Here is a 17,888-nt window from a genome sequence, read left to right as displayed (position 1 = left end):
GGTCTCATCACCCGACCCTGGCAACCTCCGAGATACCTTGAGGTGTCTTGATGTCCCCTCTACGGCAGGGACATCAAGAAGCCCAGCTTGGGTCCTGCTACCTCCTCCTTAGCTCTGAGCCAGCCCCGGCCACCAGTCACCTCTGCATGCCTTGCCTAGATCATAGCTGTGGGACCTTCCCATTTTTCATTCAACAGCTTTGAGTCTGCTGTCTATCCAATCACCCTCATAAGTTGGAAAAGGAGTCAATCTTGTTTATTAGGGAGCCCACAGTCAGATTTTCAGTGGTGATTACAGCAGGAGAGAGGACAGGAGAGATGCAGGAGCTAGGTATCCTTAGAGTGAAGGAAGGGGTACTTAGGCCGGGAGGGGCCTTCTCAGTAGAGCTAGAAGTGGGAGCAAGAATTCCACAGGCCACCCCCAGAACAGCAGCTGCCCCTTGTTCCGCTTCTTGGCGACGTCAGAGGTGGGCCAGGCCACTGGGGTTTGTGCTTCTTGTGGGGCAGTTTCCAGGGACTTGTTCTCTCAGGCTGAGTGCCGGGGCTGGCTGCAGAGTTCGCCAGCCTCCAGGATGGAGTCTGGTTGGCTTCCATCTCTGGACTTTAAAAGAAGGTCCTGTGGGGAAGAGGAACCAGATGGGGTGGACAGGCCTTGTAAACGACTCTCAGTCGACGGCCGGCCCACCGTAGCAGCACACGGCCCTTCCGGCTTTCAGGGCCTCTCAGCTCGGCCCTGAGCAACACACCAGCCACAGCACACAGGAGCCAGGGAGGAAGCAGAAGGTGAGGGGATGGGAGCATCAGGAAGGACAGGAATGGCTTGTCCCGAAGAGCAAGTGACAAAACAGCCATAGAGGACATGGTGGGCTAGCTCCACTGTCTTAGTACATGAGCATGAGCATGAGCGAGGTTTCGGGGAATTTTTGACAGAAGCAACCATGTTTGGAGCTGCCCTGCCTGTGGGTTTCAGGCCACGACACTCCAGGGTCACTGGCAGCAAGTACAGGACATGGGTGGGGACACTCCAAAGCTTGGCTCCATGGCTCAACAGAGAGGGCCCAGATCACGGAGGGAAGGAGACCAAGGATAGCATGGGCTGAGCAAGGCTTGGGGCACAACAGGACACATAATGGAATCCACCAACCCTGGTTCTTTGGACCAGCTTAAAGAGCTTGAATGTCATGGCTCTGCCCAATCGAGCAGGGCGTGGGGCTCCTGCAGGGGCTCTCACAGGAAATTGGCCCCTGTGTGGAGATTCAGCGGGCTTCAGTGTTCTTCAGCCTAGTCCAGCAGCGGGGAGGCACCATTGTGCTCAGTGTTGCCCTGCTCCAACTAGGTTCTGAGTGTGACCCAAAGCAGGTCCCAAGGGCTGTGGGCATCAGAACCCCCAGGTCCTCAGCCAGGGTTCCCAGCTGGGCATCCCTGCCATTGACAGAAGCCCCAGGGGAGACATTCCTGTAGGCTGCCTCTATCTCCCTTCAGATACCAGTCCAAAGAACCTGCCAGGATTGTGGGCAGCACATGGCACGCGGCATGGGCAGACAGGGCCCTGCGGCTGCCTGCCTAGTCACCGTGGGCTCCAGCTGCAGGGTGAACCCGTGTCTACACAGGGGCTCATGGGCTTCAAGCTGCTCTCGGACCGGCTGGGGACTTTCGGCTGCAGAGGGAAGAGAAGAGCTACGAAAGCAGGGTGGAGCAGGAGGCAAGGGGGTCGGTTACTGTTGGGGGAGGCCCTGGGTTCCAGTAGGCACTTTAGAACCCTCAGGTCATGTAGGATGGAGACTAGGCTGGATGGATGGGGATGGGCCAGCGACCATGAGCTAACACTGCCAAGGCCCATGACTCTGCTCTGCGGTTAGCTCAGGGTGTTCCAGGCCCCATGACTGCCCGCAGATGCATGCCAGGGCATCCCTTTCACGGGGGAGGTTGGAGGAAGGTGGCCAGGATCCTGGGAGAACACGGGTGCAGGGGCAGGGTGCCTTGCACATACTTACAGCTCGTCATCGTATTCCTTGGGGGGACAGACAGCAACCACAAGGTCTATCCAGTCCTGTGGGGAGAAACCGTGTGACCGCAGGCACACGGAGGGGTGAGTTATGGACCTGCCTAGTGTTCTGGTCCACTCTTGGGCTTCGTAGCTCAGGGTCAGCCAAAGACACAGTTGAGAGCTGGGGCACCCTTCTGGGGGCCTCACACTCTGGGAAAGCACTCCCCCAAGAGCAGGGGTCTAGCAAGGGCTGCTAGACTCTCAGGTGGCACCAAGTTCCCACTGTAGATCTGTGGACCAGGGCTGGGCAGCCATTTCTGAATCAATCATATATGGACTGATAGAGGTGACCCCTTATAGTCTGGGCACATCCTAGGAAAGGTGCCACAGACAAGCTGTACCCATGACCCTGAGCCATAGCAAACATGGGTTCTTTAGGCCTCACTCTCTGATCTTGGTGGTACTCAGTTCCCCCAATGGCATCATCGCCATTGTTGGCTTGCCCAACACTGTCCACCCTAGCCTCGGATGTGTTCACCGGCAAGACCTAAAAGAGCAATGCTCCCCCCTTCCCAACCCTGTGCTGAGCTCTCCCCCACCCTGTGGCCTCCCTCCCTTCGCTCCGGGAACACGGAACACAACGGCTCCCTCTGTCCTAACACAGCCATTCAGAGCACCAAAGTCATCAGCGTGTTACCCGTTGGTCTTCTCGTCTCCACATCCTTTCATGTGGGTCCCAGGCCCATCTGGTCAGCTTCCTCGGCACTGAACTTAATACCTCAGGCTCAGCTGTCTGCACACAGTGGCACAGGTGTGCACTGCACGGCCTGAGTGGGCACCATTTGCACTAGAGTCTGAAGAGGGCACCCCTCAGACTGTGCACACCCCGAGAGACCTCATCCGTGCAGGCCTCATCCGTGTGGGGCATCTGGTTAGCACGGAACAGACTACCACACCCTGGCATCTGCCCTCCAGCCTGTTCTCTCCAGCAGGCCCACCGACACTCTCTTGATCCCTACTTAGCACACACTTAGAGAAGACCCTGGAGTTCTTTTCGGCCACGCCCAGTCTTCTGGACTCTGTGTTTGTATACTGGCCATTGGGACTCAAGACCACGAAGTGGCAATTCTCAGTCTTCCAGGTCCACTCCACTCTCTGGACCTTGGGTACCAGCCCTGGCCTGGGCCATTGCCACTGTAAGGCCAGGCTTCAGTCTGGCGTCAGGCAGGTGGTGAGGGAGGAGGGGAGGGCGGCTCTCACCCCGCCCTGATTCCAGGCCTTCTGCAGCGCAGCCTCAGCCTCAGCCAGGGTGTAGTCTGTCACAGTCTTGCCATTGATGGCCATGACCTCGTCCCCCTTCACAACACCACCTTCGGGAAGAAGCAGACAGGTCACCTGACTACTTGTCACGTGCGCCTGATTCAGGGGTTAGTGCGGCTCACCGCTGTGGGACAGGGAAGAGGCTCCACCCTGGGCCTGAAAGCTCCTGAAGGGCAAAACCAGACTCAGCTCCTCAAAGGTCCAGCTCACAGGCTCGCCATAGGCTCTGCAGAGCCAGGAGACCACAGAGGAGTCCTTGGCACCCCGGACCTGCACATCGCAGCAGGGCGGACCTACACTTTGGGTGCAATTCAAAGAGCCTGAGCCATCAAGGACAGTGACCCCCCTCCAATGTCGGCCATGCTAGCGCCATTAGAAACAAGTCCCTTTAATTCCCTCCCAGCATGCTCAGCACTTTTCAGTGTGACCACAGCGTGTCACACGTGTGCTGTGACCCCCTCCCGGTACCCTCCCAGCTCCTCAAAGGCAGGACCGCCTTCCTGGCTCACCCAGCACTTCTTATAGCACTTAACACGAAATAGGGACTCAACAGCAGGATGTTTTTTAAAAAAGAAAAGCGCTGAGCTTCGCTGCTGGATAAGCGGTCCTGGGATCTAGTGGTTCTAGGCAGGTGTGAAGTGGAGACCGAACAAGCTACTCACTGCATGACCCTCGAGAGCCCCGGCTGTGCTGATACGCACCGAGGCTATGTAAGCACACAGCTTATGTAAATCTCCTACACCTCTCAGCCATCAAACCTCCTCTCTGCAGAGAATTCTGGCTTTGGTGTGCACAGAACACTAACACTTTGTCACATGGAAATCAATCACTTGGAAGCCTTGCAAGTGCAAAGGTCACAGTTGTGCGGTGTGTGTTAGCAAGGTGGCAGCCATAGTTTGGAACTCGTGTTCCTGGGAATGTCCTGAGATGTCTAACCAAGCATGAGACCAAACCTCATGCAGCAGATTTCCCTGCGCAGAGGGACTGAGGATAAGTGACCTTCAGTGAGGCCACGAGGGGACCCAGGGAGCAGCATAGGTCCTTCCCTGACAAACAAAGGTGGGCCAGGCAGCAAACCATCCGTCAGATTGCACAGAAATGGGGATAGGAGTGTTCAGTAACAGGAAGTTACAAGAGGCCAGGCTGAGCAGAGCCTCCGAGGGCTGAGATCAGGATCTGAGTGGGACTGTCTGGGGGGGGGGGGGCTCTTTGAGGCCAAGGTTGGCAGGGCTGGACATCACCCAGGGCAGCTGGGTGCACTGCCCGGCTCAGTGACTGCTGAAGCCCAGCTGCCTTTCATTCAGACTCCTGTCTCCAGCTCCTGTCCTAGCCCTCTCTGCCTACTGGCGGGCTTTGCTGTAGTCTGAAGGGATCTGATCCTCGGATTTTCTGCTGTAGCCTAGGATTGAAGGGGACTTGGGCTCTACAAAGTGCCCCTGGGGCACAGGAGACCTGTCTGTGTGGCAGAAGCATCAATAAAGAATGGAGTTTGAGACACAAGGTTTCAAAGGCTGACAGGTGAGTGAGTTCACAGTGTGAAGCAAGAGGCAGCCTGGGGCCTGACTCAGTAAATGGCGATTTCTGTTTTTGGTTTTGGTTTGTAAACAACAACAGGGTCTTATGTAGCCCAGGCTTGCCTCAAACTCACTAAGTTGCCTTGAATTTCTAATCCTCATGCTCTCGGCTCCCAAGTGCTGGGATTACAGCCACTTGCCACCAATGCTGGTTTATACAGTGCTGGGGTGGAACTCAGGGCTTCATGCATGCTAGGCAATCGCTCTAAAGCTGAGCCACACCCCAGCCCCAGCACTGGGTGTTCCCCGAAAGGAAAGGAAGGCACAGGGAGGGCCATGTGTATGGCATAGGGGTGGGAGGTCTCTGGCGCTGTGGGAGGGGCCAGGCTGGGGAAGCACCTGGGGGTGCTACCTATACTGGGCACTAAACCAAATGGCCAGTTTGCCTGGATTCAAGTCCTGCCTGGCATCTTTCACTGGCTGGAGATCCTTGAAGACATGGCTTGACCTCACCTCATCTGTTTCTAAGCTGTGAATGGGGTTATGAACGGATTCGATGAGTGAATACCATGAACTCCTTAGTCCCAGGGCTGTGGCCAGGCCCGTAGTCTAAGGCCTGATATGTGCCTCATTCCACAGACCACCTGCTCTACGGCGGCACCTCCGAGCCCTTTCTCCCTGGAAGGCTTCCTTCTCTTCACCAGCCATCTTTGTAGGCTTCACTGCATCCCACACCCCTGGTTCTCATGGCTTTCCTCCCGCCATCACTCCCTCCGATCCTTGGCTGATGATCCTACTTTAAGGCTCTGAGCCCATTTCTGACATTGGCCTAGGGGTTCCTAGGGGTTAGGGTGGCATCTGGCCATGCCACCTCAGGTCCTGGCATCATGGCCCAGGCCCAGACAATGTCTTAGACTAGCTATATGGTTTGCTGCATGCACCCGACATTCTTGAACAACTGTGAGGCCATTTAAGGCAGTGGCCGTCTGCTCTCCTGGTGCGTGTGGTGTAGTCATCGCACTATCTCCCGAATGGGCAGAGCCGGTCCGTACTTACCATGCCGAGCAGCGGCTCCCCCTTCATAAACCGCAGAGACGACCACCTTCCCCACAGGGGAGTCCACTCCACCCTCCAAGGCCAAGTCTAAAGACCCCTCCTGGGTGGAGGAAAGCAGAGCTTAGGTGACCACACAGACAGCAGCCTGTGGGCATCAGGAAGTCTCACAGGGCGGCCGTCCAGTGCAGAGGCCAGGGAGAGTCGCGGGAGAAAACAGGTCTGGGTTGAGTGTGCACCGCCCCCCCAACACAAGGAACAGCAACCCCCGGTGGCGGGGGCGATGGGGAGAGGGGCAGGAAGCTGTCAAGTCACCAACGGGCAGATAAGGATGGTGACCAGCCTCCGCCCCGCGACCAGGTACCTTCTTGATGCGCAGAAGCCGGATATCTTTCCCTGCGATCTGCTCTGGTGAGAACTAGAAACAGAAAAGCAGGGTGGGGACCGCTGTGAGCTTGCTGAAGGGTGGGAGTGGCCCTAGCCTCGACAATGGACACCCCCCCCCAGAGCCATGAGGCCCAGCCAGCCCCACCGTTACAGGGTTACTGGGTGCAGAAAGCATGTGAACACATGGCTGGGGCCTGGCAGGAAGCTTGTGCACACGCATACATGGGACATACACTCGCACATACAGCACACACATGCGGTGCACATGTATACACACGCATGCAGAACACATGCCATGGCTGTCAGTCATGGAAAGGCCATCTAAATGGAGCCTTTGCAGGAAAGAACATCGTGCGACATTGCTGGGCTCTCTGTGAGCCACAGGTTCAGAATAAACCTCCCATTCTTCCCCCTGAGATACAGTGTTCCCGCTTACCATGGAGTAGGGGTCAAAGCCTTCTTCATATTTTCGGAAATCCTGGAAGCAAAGGCAGGGCTTTAGAATGGAGCGAAGAGGCCACAGAGGCACGCCACAAACTCAGACAGGCAAGAAAGAGGCAAATGAGCCGAATCCCAGAGGTCAGAGGTGAGCAGGGGACTGGGACAGTTGTGCTCAGGACGGGGGTGGAGGGAGGAGGTCGGCAGCCACAGCAGATGAAGTAACAGAGTGGGGAGGGGGCAGGCAGGAAGCTGCAGGAAGCACTTGGAGGAGCCTGGCCTGTCTCTGCTCTGTTCAGTGGGTGGCCATCTGTGGCTTCGGGGATACCACTGGGATCTGGGTGCCTACGCAGTTGGTCCTTGTCTCAGAGGAAGTCTCATTCTGCTGGCCTGTCTGGCCCAAGCTGGCCTTTTAGGTCCCCACTGGAGGCTGTGACCAAGCCATAAGGGAGAAGCCATGCTTCTCTGCTCAGTGCTCTGCCCTCACAGAGGGGAGCGGCTCTGTCCAGGAGCCACCTGTGCTGGAGAACATGGCCACAAAGTGACGGAGGAAGGCAGACGGCTCTCCATAGCAAAGGAAGGGAGGTGGTGCTGACGTTAGGGGGGCAAGTGCCTGGCTCCCCTTTGCTGATCTAGGAAGTAAGAACCCCCTCCCCAAGGAAAGGGCACAAAGCCTTGGGGCCCTGGCATGGTGAGGTTGCTGTGCTAAGACAGCCAGGACTTGGAAATAACATGGTGAGGATAAGCAGGCAAAGCCAGGGCGAATGGCCTAGGAGTCACACACACATGGCTGAGCTAGGGCACCCACGGGCCTCAGAAGCCAGGCTATTCCTGAGTTAGGACAAAACCACAGCCAGCCCCCAGAGGAGAGATGGCCACACAGCTCCCTAGGCCACACCAAGTGTCTCCTGAGGCCTGAAGTCAGCACTGTGAGTAGGCCAGAGATCCTGCCCCTGCCCAGACTGCAGCCATGAAACTCGGGGCACAAGATGAGGGCCCACCTTCAGAAGATGGACCCCGATATCTGCCTGCACCCTTTCCCCATAGCCTTTTATCTTCCAGGCTGAACCCCCGTGAGGCCTTGGATCTGTGTGGCCAAGGTCAGGGCCCACATCCAGATCTGTTCGCACACGTCAGACAGCACATAGAACAGGGACACAGCATATCTAAGCACCAGGGAGGTTACTAGGCAGAATCTGGGACCCGTGTCCTTGTCACCAAGAGAGGCTGTTCTATCCCTGGCTGTTCCTTTTGAAATACTGGGCCATGCTGGCCACACATCCCTTGGTGGGACCCTGAGCACTGTTCTCAGGGATGGCTGGGTGGCAGGTCTTATGCAAATTCTGAGACTTATAAAACATTACTGCTGGTCTCCCTTAAGAGAGCCACGCCCTCTGTTCAGCAAATGGAGAAACTGAGGCCAGAAAGGTGACATTAATGCCTAAAGTCACAAGAGTCAGAGGAGGAGGCCAAGGGTTTAACACTAAGCTTGAAGCCTTATAACCCTGAGCCATTGTCTTTTTCCTCTTGAGAGTTGTTTGTGTCTCCAGCTGTGGGCCTTTTAGTGTCTACTGGGCAAGGGCAATGCTTTGAGAGGCAGGTGGCCGTCATGCTTATGACAGACAGAAGAACCAATGTCCTGGATCTAAATCCAGGGTCTGACACCAGGTCCCTAACCCTCCATGGCTCCCTGTGTTTCCCATCCCTGGTTGCTGTGAAGTTAAGACCCTTGATGAATCTAAAAGTGGGCTTGGCTGTCCAAGGGACAGCCACCCTGTCCTTTGAGACAGGGTCTCTCAGTGACCTGTCACAATAGGGTAGGCTGACCAGCCAGTGAGCCCCAAGGACCTGCCTGTGCCTGTCTCCTGTGTACACAGACGACATCATCATGCCCAACCTTTTTAAAAATGTGAACCCTGGGGGTGAGCTCAAGTCCTCATGCTCACACAGTGAACACCTGACAGCTCAGCCCCACACTCAACATGGAGCTTCCGGCTGTGTGGTCAATCAAAGAACAAGAATCTTACGGGACAGGTCCACACCTATTGCAAACCATGTGGCCCAATAAGGAGGTGCCAAGATGACACCTGATCTGACTGCCACACCTCACTTCCCTTCCAGAGATGTCAGAGCCCAGGCAGGAGGGCCCTGGTTCACTGCTCCCAGGGGTCTTACCAGAACCTCAGATTTCACAGCTGGCCTGTAGATGAAATCCTATCCCTAAGGATAGGCTGTCCTCTGCCCATCTCCGGTCCTGGCCCATCAGCCTCTTTTACAGGCCCTCTGCCTGTACCTCCTACCCCCACTACTTCTATTCTCTGCCTATCAAGTCAGCTTGTGAGTGGAGAATTGGGGAGACTGTGGCCAGATTGCCTTTGATCTGGGGGTCTCTTTCATTAGTGGTGAAACTGTCTATCCAGTAGTTGGCTCTGGATGCAAATCCCAGGATGTAGGGCAGCTAGATGGCTACCTGTCTGACCTAACTCAGATGGCAGCAGGAGCTTCCAAGTCCCAGTGAGACTCAGACAAGTGGAAGAGCCAAGCTGCCTCCATGTCCTGAGACCAAGGAAAGCTGTGATCTGCTTGGAGCAAGTACAGACCAGAGAAGCAAGGTGGTAGCCAGCTCCCCTGCCCCATCCCTTCCTTCTCTCCTAGGATGGAGCCAGGGCTCATCTTGGCCTCTAGGGTTCCCCCTGCCCTACTTCCTCTTTGGACCACCAGAGGGCAGGGATGGGGAATCTTTCTCAGTGCTTAAGCTCTAAAATCGTCCCCGTGTTGGGGGCGAGACAGTGCTGGCCTGAGGCTTCCTGGGAGATGGCACTTGGAATTTGCCTTGGAGATGCCTTGAAATTGCCAGGAACTAGAGTGGAGAAGGAGGAGTCGGGAGTGAGACGGGTGGAGGAGGGTCAGACACACAGGGCCACGGGCACGCGGCTACCGCGGTGTCACTTTACTTGTCTGAATGTCGTCTGATACACCACCATTCTCTTCAGCATCTCCTGAGGCTGCCGGGAACGAAAGACAGTCCCCACCACGTTAAAAACGGGTGTCGTCTGCCCCCTGGTGCCGGGCTCTGGGGCTGCCAGCCTGGGGCCTATCCCTCCCCACGCAGACTGATGTTAGGGACCCTGGAGGCCTCCCACGCAGCAGTCACTGTGAAGCTCAACAGACACCACCCATCGTGAACCAGAGAGCACCAGCGGACTCAGCAGGCTGACCCAGGGCATGACCTTTACCCTTTGCGCTAAAGCTCAAAATAAGCGCTCCAGTGACCCACCCTGACATTTGCGTAGGGGTACCCTGAATGGAAGGAAAGTTCTGCCATAGCTGTGGGAGGCCAGTCAGAGGTTGGAGCCCTGTGGGGTGCCTGTGAGCCCCGGCTCCCTTAGCTGTGGGAACTGGGGTGAGCAGACCTTTCTATTTCCCCAGACCTGGTCCTAGTGAGGGCAGAGAAGCAAAGGGGACCTTCCTTGTCTATTTTCCCAGTGGAGATGCTCCAGGCCTTGCCATGTAGGTCTTGGCATGCAGTCAGGGCCACCACGATCTCTTAGGCATGGCAGTAAGGGCAAGAGCATGGCTTGGGGTTCCAGAGACTTGGGGTAAGCATCCAGGATGCGCCAAGGATCATCACCCCCTCACGCCTCAGCTTCCTCAGCTGTGAGTTCTGTCTGCCAGGGTGCTTCTGAAGCCACACAGAGCCTAATACTTGGCAGCTCCCCCAACCCCGAAGTCTCAAGTATTAACTCTGATTTGTATTCACATGTGTGTGTGTGCATGTGCAAAAGTGCACATGTGTGCATGTAGATGGGGGCCAAAGGCCACCTCAGGTGGCATTCCTCAATGCCAGCCACCCTGTCCTTTGAGACAGGGTCTCTCAGTGACCTGTCACAATAGGGTAGGCTGACCAGCCAGTGAGCCCCAAGGACCTGCCTGTGCCTGTCTCCTGTGTACACAGACGACATCATCATGCCCAACCTTTTTAAAAATGTGAACCCTGGGGGTGAGCTCAAGTCCTCATGCTCACACAGTGAACACCTGACAGCTCAGCCCCACACTCAACATGGAGCTTCAGGCTGTGTGGTCAATCAAAGAACAAGAATCTTACGGGACAGGTCCACACCTATTGCAAACCATGTGGCCCAATAAGGAGGTGCCAAGATGACACCTGATCTGACTGCCACACCTCACTTCCCTTCCAGAGATATCAGAGCCCAGGCAGGAGGGCCCTGGTTCACTGCTCCCAGGGGTCTTACCAGGACCTCAGATTTCACAGCTGGCCTGTAGATGAAATTGGGTTCCTGATGGACCATGACAGGTTTGGAGATGGTGGACACGCCAGGGCCCCGTGGAGGCTGTGGGCTTGGGCAAAATGTCTACAGGGGTTAGTTTAAGAGAGACCAGTGTGCAGTCCAGGAGGGTATGGTCAGGGACAGCCACGACACTCCTACAGACATGCAAATCACTCCCATGCACAAGAGCCAGCCCCGTTCAGCTTCCCCAGCAGAGGTCTGGGATAGACTGGCCACACAGACGAAACTCCACTGCCTCAGTGTGGCCGAGTGGCTCTGGGGAACAAGCCCCTTGGGTCATCAAGTCAGAGTGCACACTTTCAAGGCTCTTTCACATTGGTCACCCAGTGTCCCCGTCCTTAAAGTGTCCCCTATTTCCTCTGGCTGCAATTCAAGTCCATGTAGTGTTACACGAGGTATCGGTGGTTCCCAGTGTCTGGGCACAGTATCCACAAACCCTGGGGTGAAGACCTGTCAGGACAGGGCCATTCAGGAACTGACAGCACTTGTCTGCATTGCTCTAACCTGGTAAAACATCTCTCATCAAGGCACAGCCTTGCCCCAAACCCCCAGCCCTGTGACAGTCCTGAGAGAATGTCAGCACTTCATGGCCTGATTTCCAAAACCCCCAGTGGGATTCTCTAACATCCTTTCTTGTTTTCCCACTGTCCTCAGACTCTTCACACTGCCCAGCTTCAGCCGGGAAGTCGTTGTACCTCTGCTTTGCCAACCCAGAGTGTAGCCTGGAAATTACTGCCTTCTTCACCTCTCTCCTCACCATCCTCACAGACCCAGTGCCCAACAGAATCTCTGGCATATGGTAGCAGCTAATTTAATAAACAACAAATATGTGTTGACTGAATAAACAAATAACTCAACAGTGTGGTGGGCATGGCTGGCAGCGCCTGGGCAGACATGACCTTCCTCAGGCAGGCGCTGCCGTGTCAGGCACACCCAGCACCTCTTTCCACGGGTGACTGTGCAGACGTTACCTACGCTCCCAGCTTAACGCACTGAAAACTTGCCAGCGGTACACGGGCAAGTACACGGGCAGGGCGGATGGGATGAAGGCCTCCAGACAAGAACAGCCCCAGGTTTTCTGTGAGATGCTCATGGTGGTCTGGTCCTTTAAGGTGCTTTCTGTGGGGACTTTAACCTCCCTTTGCTCTGGTCAGCAGTGAACAGTGGGGATTTCTTAGTTCCTTGGAGAGTTAGAGAGAGCGGAGCCAGTTTTGTGCCTTGACTTGATGTTTGCTGAAATGATCTCCCATTCATGGTTTTGTTCTAATTTACTTCATTCTAATTTGCTTGGACTAGGGACTCTTAATGGCCACCATCGCTGCCTGCTGAGCACCGACCGTGCCCATGCCACCCTTTTAAGTATTAACTCAGAGTGCATTCCTTCAGGGTGGAGACGGAATATGTGGTACAGTGCCTTCCTAGCACGCACATGGCCCTAGCAGGGGCTGTTTGCTTTCCTATTTTATAGACCTCCATGCTCACATACAAGGAGTAATAGGTGCCAAAGCCATTTCTCCAGAGAACGCAGAGCAAGACTCCAGGCTCCAAGGGATGACCCATTACCGTTTCTGGTGCCATCATTATGTTCCTCGCTGCTCTAACGACCTGCCTCTGCTCACTCTGCAGTGAACCCCACAAGGCTTAGCTCTAAGCCTCAACTAGGCAGCTGGGCTAACTGTGCTAGCTCAGAGAAGAGCTGTGTTTCTGTAGTCACTTTCTGAAGAGAAATGCTAACCCCTGGCGGGTCCAGGTGTGCAGTCTTGTGGGAGCTTCTTCAGCTTGGCTCCGTCTACCAAGAGGTGCAAAGTCTGAACGTGTTGTCTGATCTCAGAATCAGAAATGTTGAGGAGAAGCTACTACCTACCTTCTCTTCACTTACAGAGAAGCACAGGGCCTTCTGTGCCAGGCCAACACAGTCTCCTAAACCTGATGTCTGGTTGGGCTCCAGGGAAATGTTCCGGGAGTAAGGAGACATCTCTTTCCCTATCTGAGCTGCAGGAATCAAGTCCCTCACCAGAGGTCCACAGGATTCCACTCCCTCGTGATCCTCCCTGCCCTGTGATCCTCCTGCCGGGACTGTCAGCCAGTCAGCATCAGGCTCCTGGCACCGCCCTTGACTCCCCTGACTGACCTCCCGAACCCCCTCTCCCTTCAGGAACTTGAGTGGCGTGCTGCCCCAGTGGACAGGAGCCTCCTCCGCTGAATCTCCAGCCTGGCCACTGGCTGCCAGGATCAAAGTCTCACACGGCCCTCAGGGACTGGCTCTTCCAAAGCAGTCTTTGGATAAAGATCAATCAATGGGAAATATGTCTTTGTCAAAGCACAGCCGCTCAGTCTCTCAACATCCAAGAAAAACATTCCTCATCTTTTAATAGTAAATTTGAGGATCTCTAAGAACTCTCTCATCTTCAGTGTTTCTTGGGCAGTGGCCAGAAGTGTCTGAGTATTCCACGCCAAGCCAGTGCTGCTGCTGGCTGGTGCTGTGGGAAAACGAGCTGTAATGTCGTAGGCCTGTCCTGGGTTGTTATCCCTTCATCTTCAGAGCTAGCTACCCGACAGCTTTCCCCACGTCCCCCTTCTCCAGTTACACCAGGGGCTCACGTCCCACATGTGAGGGTTTCTCCGTCACTATGAAAACCCAGCAGGCTACTCGTCTGCACAACCAAAAAGTACCGCGCTGCAGGTCACCAGCACTCACTCTCTCAGGAGCTAACTAGGAGGGCAACACCACTGACCCAACGCACTGCTGCTCATTTCGTGGTCACAGCAATTCACCATGCAAACACGGGGCTTCAAAACCAGTAGAGAGCACATGCATGCAGGGCAGGACAGCACACATGGGAGACGGGGCAAGATGATGTTTCCTTCCATCTCCACTCACTGCAGCCTCGGAGGGCTCGGGAAACAGCACCCATACCCCACTTTGTTTGCAAGCACAGCACGCAGAATCAGACGGTACCTTTGGGGTGGGGGGGAAGCTCCGCTCAGGGGTGGGGGAGCTGGTGGGTTTCCCACTGTGAGTATTTGCCTCCCAGTCATCTCCTGGATGACCTGGGTCTCCGATGCGGAAGGGGTGGTTGCCCAGGGCCTCTTCCAGTGCTGAGGGCAGTGGGCGGGTGGGAGTGAGGTCTTGGGTGGGAATGGATGGAGGCGGAGGAATGGGGATGGGGGGTGGCGTGCGTTGCACCCAAGGTGAGGATGAGGTGCTCATGTGTCCTGCTGAAGGAAGCACAGGAGGGGCGGGAACCTTGGGGGGTGGGCTGGCGGGAGGAGGGTGGGGCATCACAGGCAGTGCCGAGGGGGTCTTGGGGGGGTAGTAGAACATGTCCAGGGGGATGTCGTCCAGGTCAGTGGTGTGGAGGTGGAGCCCACCAGCGAAGCGCCTCAGGGGTGGGGCCAGAGGAGACACAGAAGGTGGGGGAGGTGGGGGCCCTGTAGTCATCTGGGGGTGAAGAAGTTCTGTCAGTGTTCATCCCGGAGCACATCAACAGCAATGCTCTGCTCTCTTTCTTTTGCTGTGGAGCCCTGTCACTCAAACCAGAACCACGGGCGCTGCCACCCAGCGGCCCAGCAGAGCCAAGTAGGGCTGGGAGAGAGGAGGCCAAACAGAAGTCCAAGCTCTGCCATCTGGGCATGATCAGACAGTTTACCCTCTAGAGGCGACCCTCAGTAAGGACAGCAGGGACAAAGCCCAGTGGAGGACAGAAGGGACTTGTGGTCCCTCAGAGGATAAATTCATAAATACAGACTCACGTCCCCTCCAGGGAGGTGATGAGTCGTAGACAGTGAAACATGTACCAGAGTGACAGTGACGATCACTAATGGCCATCGCGCCTCCCACTGTCCCCAGGGTTCTGAAGGTGCCGGGAGAATTCATGTGAAAAGACATTTCTGTTACCTCAGCAATCTCATTCTCGGCAGAGGAGATCTGCTGAAGGCGCGTCTGACAGAGCCTCTCCACCCAATACTGAGTCTTTTCCGATTCCTCAAGGTCTTCCCGCTCAGTCTCAGACACCTGGGACCCAGGATCCGTGTCAACAGGAGAGGACAAAGCGTACACTGAGTGATGTGGACAGTAACACACAGAGGCCTGCTCTAACCCCCCAGTACTTGTTTGCATGTCAGCATAAAGAAAAAGAATCAGGCTTCTTCCACCTGGACCTGACAACAGAAGTTAGGAAGCAGAGGCTGGGGAGTCGGGGTGCTGAGAAAACCTGCAGGTCCATGCCTTGCCTAATGATGCTGGCTCCCAGCATCCACAGAACCCTGAAGCTCTTGGGGTTCTTTTGTAGCAGCTTTCCTTTTATGGATTTAACCTTATTCTTGTTTCCCATCAAGGCTGCTCTGTCCTTAGAAATCCAAGTCCAATCTTTTTCTTCATTTTGAAGCTAATCTATTCCTAATGCCAGACCTAATACACTTCGCATTTCCCAGGACTTCTCTGGTTTTATAATCTAATCAGCTTGGCATTGTGATTCATGGGAGCATTAAAGAGAAGCAGAAAGAACACTGCCTGCAGCCAGGAATTTCAGGCCAACCAACTCACTCAACACACAGAAACTACTGTGAGAGGACTATTCACACGGTTAGCCTTAGATATATTCCCAGGTCATAGAGGTCTAGCCTCAGACACACTGTGGTGACGGGACAAGCCTCAGACTCTACACACGATTTACCGGAGGAAGTTTCAGACTTGACATCTACACTAAAAAGTTGGACCCAAACATGGAGAGCCAAGCCAGCTTGGTGAGAGCAGACTGAATCAGACAGGCAAGTGCAAGGGTAGCCAGGCATTCATGAGAGGCACAGTCTATCACCTCAGATAGACTGTGAGCCAGAAGACCAGCTCCACTGTCATATCTAGAGTGCCAAGAATCACACCGTGGTGGGGCAGAGTAAAGGAGGCAGAATTATGTATCAGGGACTAGCCTGAGACCTAGTCTGAGCAGGGAGGCTAGCCTCAGACCCTGTCTCTAAACCAGGAGGCTAGTCTCAGTCTCAACATGCTCCTAACCTAGAGTTGACCTCAGATGACCCTGCGTAGGCGGGAGGGAGCCTGTGTTTATTCTCCGTCTGTGGAGAATGCGCCCTTGGCAGTATGGTGGGCACTAGGATGGCCCGGGACTGCGCACACACCTCCTGGGCCAGGCGGTTGATCTTCAGCTGCTTCTCCTTCTCTAGCATCTCTTCCTTCTCTTTGTACAGCTTTTGCTCAAACTCCAGCTCTTTCTTGTTCTTCCTCAGGTCCTGCAAGCTGTCGTACTTGGCTTTCTTCTTCTCTTTTCCTTTCTGGGCAGAGGGAGCATTGTGCGTGCAGTAAGGGTGAAAAAGTGGCATTGGCACTAGCACAGGACAGCAAACAGGGCATCCAGTTCTCAGACAAGACAAGACAAAGCCTGCCTCAGTGAGCCCCACTCCCATCTCTGTCCTGTCACACTGGACATCCGGCTTCAGGCTGCGGTCAGGCGGCCATGGCTGCCCACTGTAGAGGGGAGACATCTCCCTCCTCAGCCAGCTTACTGCCTCACCCACTAGAACCCTTTCTCAGACTGGACCCACCACATCTCTAAAGTGTGGGAAACAGCTCCCCACATGCTTCCAGTGAGTGCTCGTGAAATACCCTCTGTGAAAGGGCCTCACAACTCTCCAAGTGCTGCCTAGGAAAAGGCATCACACTTCCCTCCTAGGACCTGGGTGCCTGCCTTCCCTGGCATCAAAGGAGAAAGCTGACTCCTGGTCAGATGCCGGAGATGCATCCTGGGAGAATCTAGAAAATCAGAGAGAGCTAGTCAGCCTGATGTACAGAGGTCAGCTGTCATGGTTTAGACGTGGGGGATTCTGTCCTGACCTGTCACCTAGAGAGACTGGAGCCAGTGTTCCCTCTAAACTGTATCTTTACGTGAGGACTATCTGAAAACTCCAGGGCTGGAAGGTCCAAGGTCAGGAGGAAGCCACAGCTCAGAGAGGTGAGTCCCTCACACAAAGACAGGCAACTAGGAAGTGATGAAGCCAGGCTCAGACCTGAATCTTCCGGGTCCCAGTTTCCCACAGTGCTCAGATAATCAGGGTATGAAGGAACACAGCAGGAGTACAGAGCCAGCCCTTGGGGCAACTTCCGGAATAACTACACCTCTCCAACAAGGCTTCCTGCTTTTCTGCTCTTTGTGATCTCAGAGACAGAGGCTTGGAGTGAGGAATTGAACTTCCCAACAGTGTCCTCTCATATCAGCTGAGGGTAGTGGTTTTCTACAGGCCTCGATGGGTTCATCTTGCCCCAGATAAAGACAATCCTATCTCCAAGAATGTCTAACACGCTTTGGAAATGCTTGCCTCTGGGACCCACCTCCAGAGCAGTCCTCAGCATCACCAGGAGATGTTCCCTGCTTTAATTCTGCTCAGCTCAAGGCCTGCCCTGCTCACCAGGCCCCTGGCTCAGCTCAGAGGTGAACCTCCGCATCATATGTAGGTTTAGACAGCCATCCTCAAAGGAGCCAGAGACGGTCTGCTTAGTGGCAGCCAATTAGAATAAGGCCATGATGTCCTCAGGGGCCACCATGATGTCTATTGATTAGAAAACAGAACAAAACCTACAGCAATGTCAAGATTTCACAGCCAGAGCAGGCTTGTGAGATGGGCAGTGACACAGATCGCTCCTGTCTCATCCTCAGGAAGATTCCCTGCTGACAGATGCAGATAAGCAAGCTTCCACGGAGCATGCCTGTGAGCTCCTGCACCCCTTGTACAGATAACTTAGCTGCCCACAAATCTGCCTTCCGTGCCAGGCTGGGAGCTCCAGCACATTAGGCCGTGCATGACCTACTGAAGCAGTTCGTGTGTGTGTGTGTGTGTGTGTGTGTGTGTGTGTGTGTGTGTGTGTGTG

The 17,888-nt window shown here is 55.0% G+C and overlaps 1 protein-coding gene across 1 annotated transcript in view; it reads right to left on the bottom strand.

Moving 5' to 3' along the window:
- Positions 1–233: 233 nt before the first annotated feature.
- Ush1c (USH1 protein network component harmonin) overlaps positions 234–17,888 on the bottom strand; it is a 43,952-nt gene continuing 26,297 nt past the window's right edge. Inside the window, 13 exon segments of the mRNA XM_055613609.1 lie at positions 234–575; positions 577–615; positions 1,571–1,676; positions 1,994–2,049; positions 3,247–3,356; positions 5,877–5,976; positions 6,238–6,291; positions 6,697–6,738; positions 9,653–9,703; positions 10,952–11,071; positions 13,968–14,450; positions 14,907–15,023; positions 16,145–16,297. Coding sequence (XP_055469584.1) covers positions 387–575; positions 577–615; positions 1,571–1,676; positions 1,994–2,049; positions 3,247–3,356; positions 5,877–5,976; positions 6,238–6,291; positions 6,697–6,738; positions 9,653–9,703; positions 10,952–11,071; positions 13,968–14,450; positions 14,907–15,023; positions 16,145–16,297 — 1,620 coding nt within the window. The 3' untranslated portion in view covers positions 234–386.

This window comes from Psammomys obesus, unplaced genomic scaffold, assembly GCF_907164565.1.
Source record: "Psammomys obesus unplaced genomic scaffold, mPsaObe1.curated_primary_1811, whole genome shotgun sequence".
Classification (NCBI taxonomy): domain Eukaryota; kingdom Metazoa; phylum Chordata; class Mammalia; order Rodentia; family Muridae; genus Psammomys; species Psammomys obesus.
This window is presented reverse-complemented; position numbering and strand designations above follow the sequence as displayed.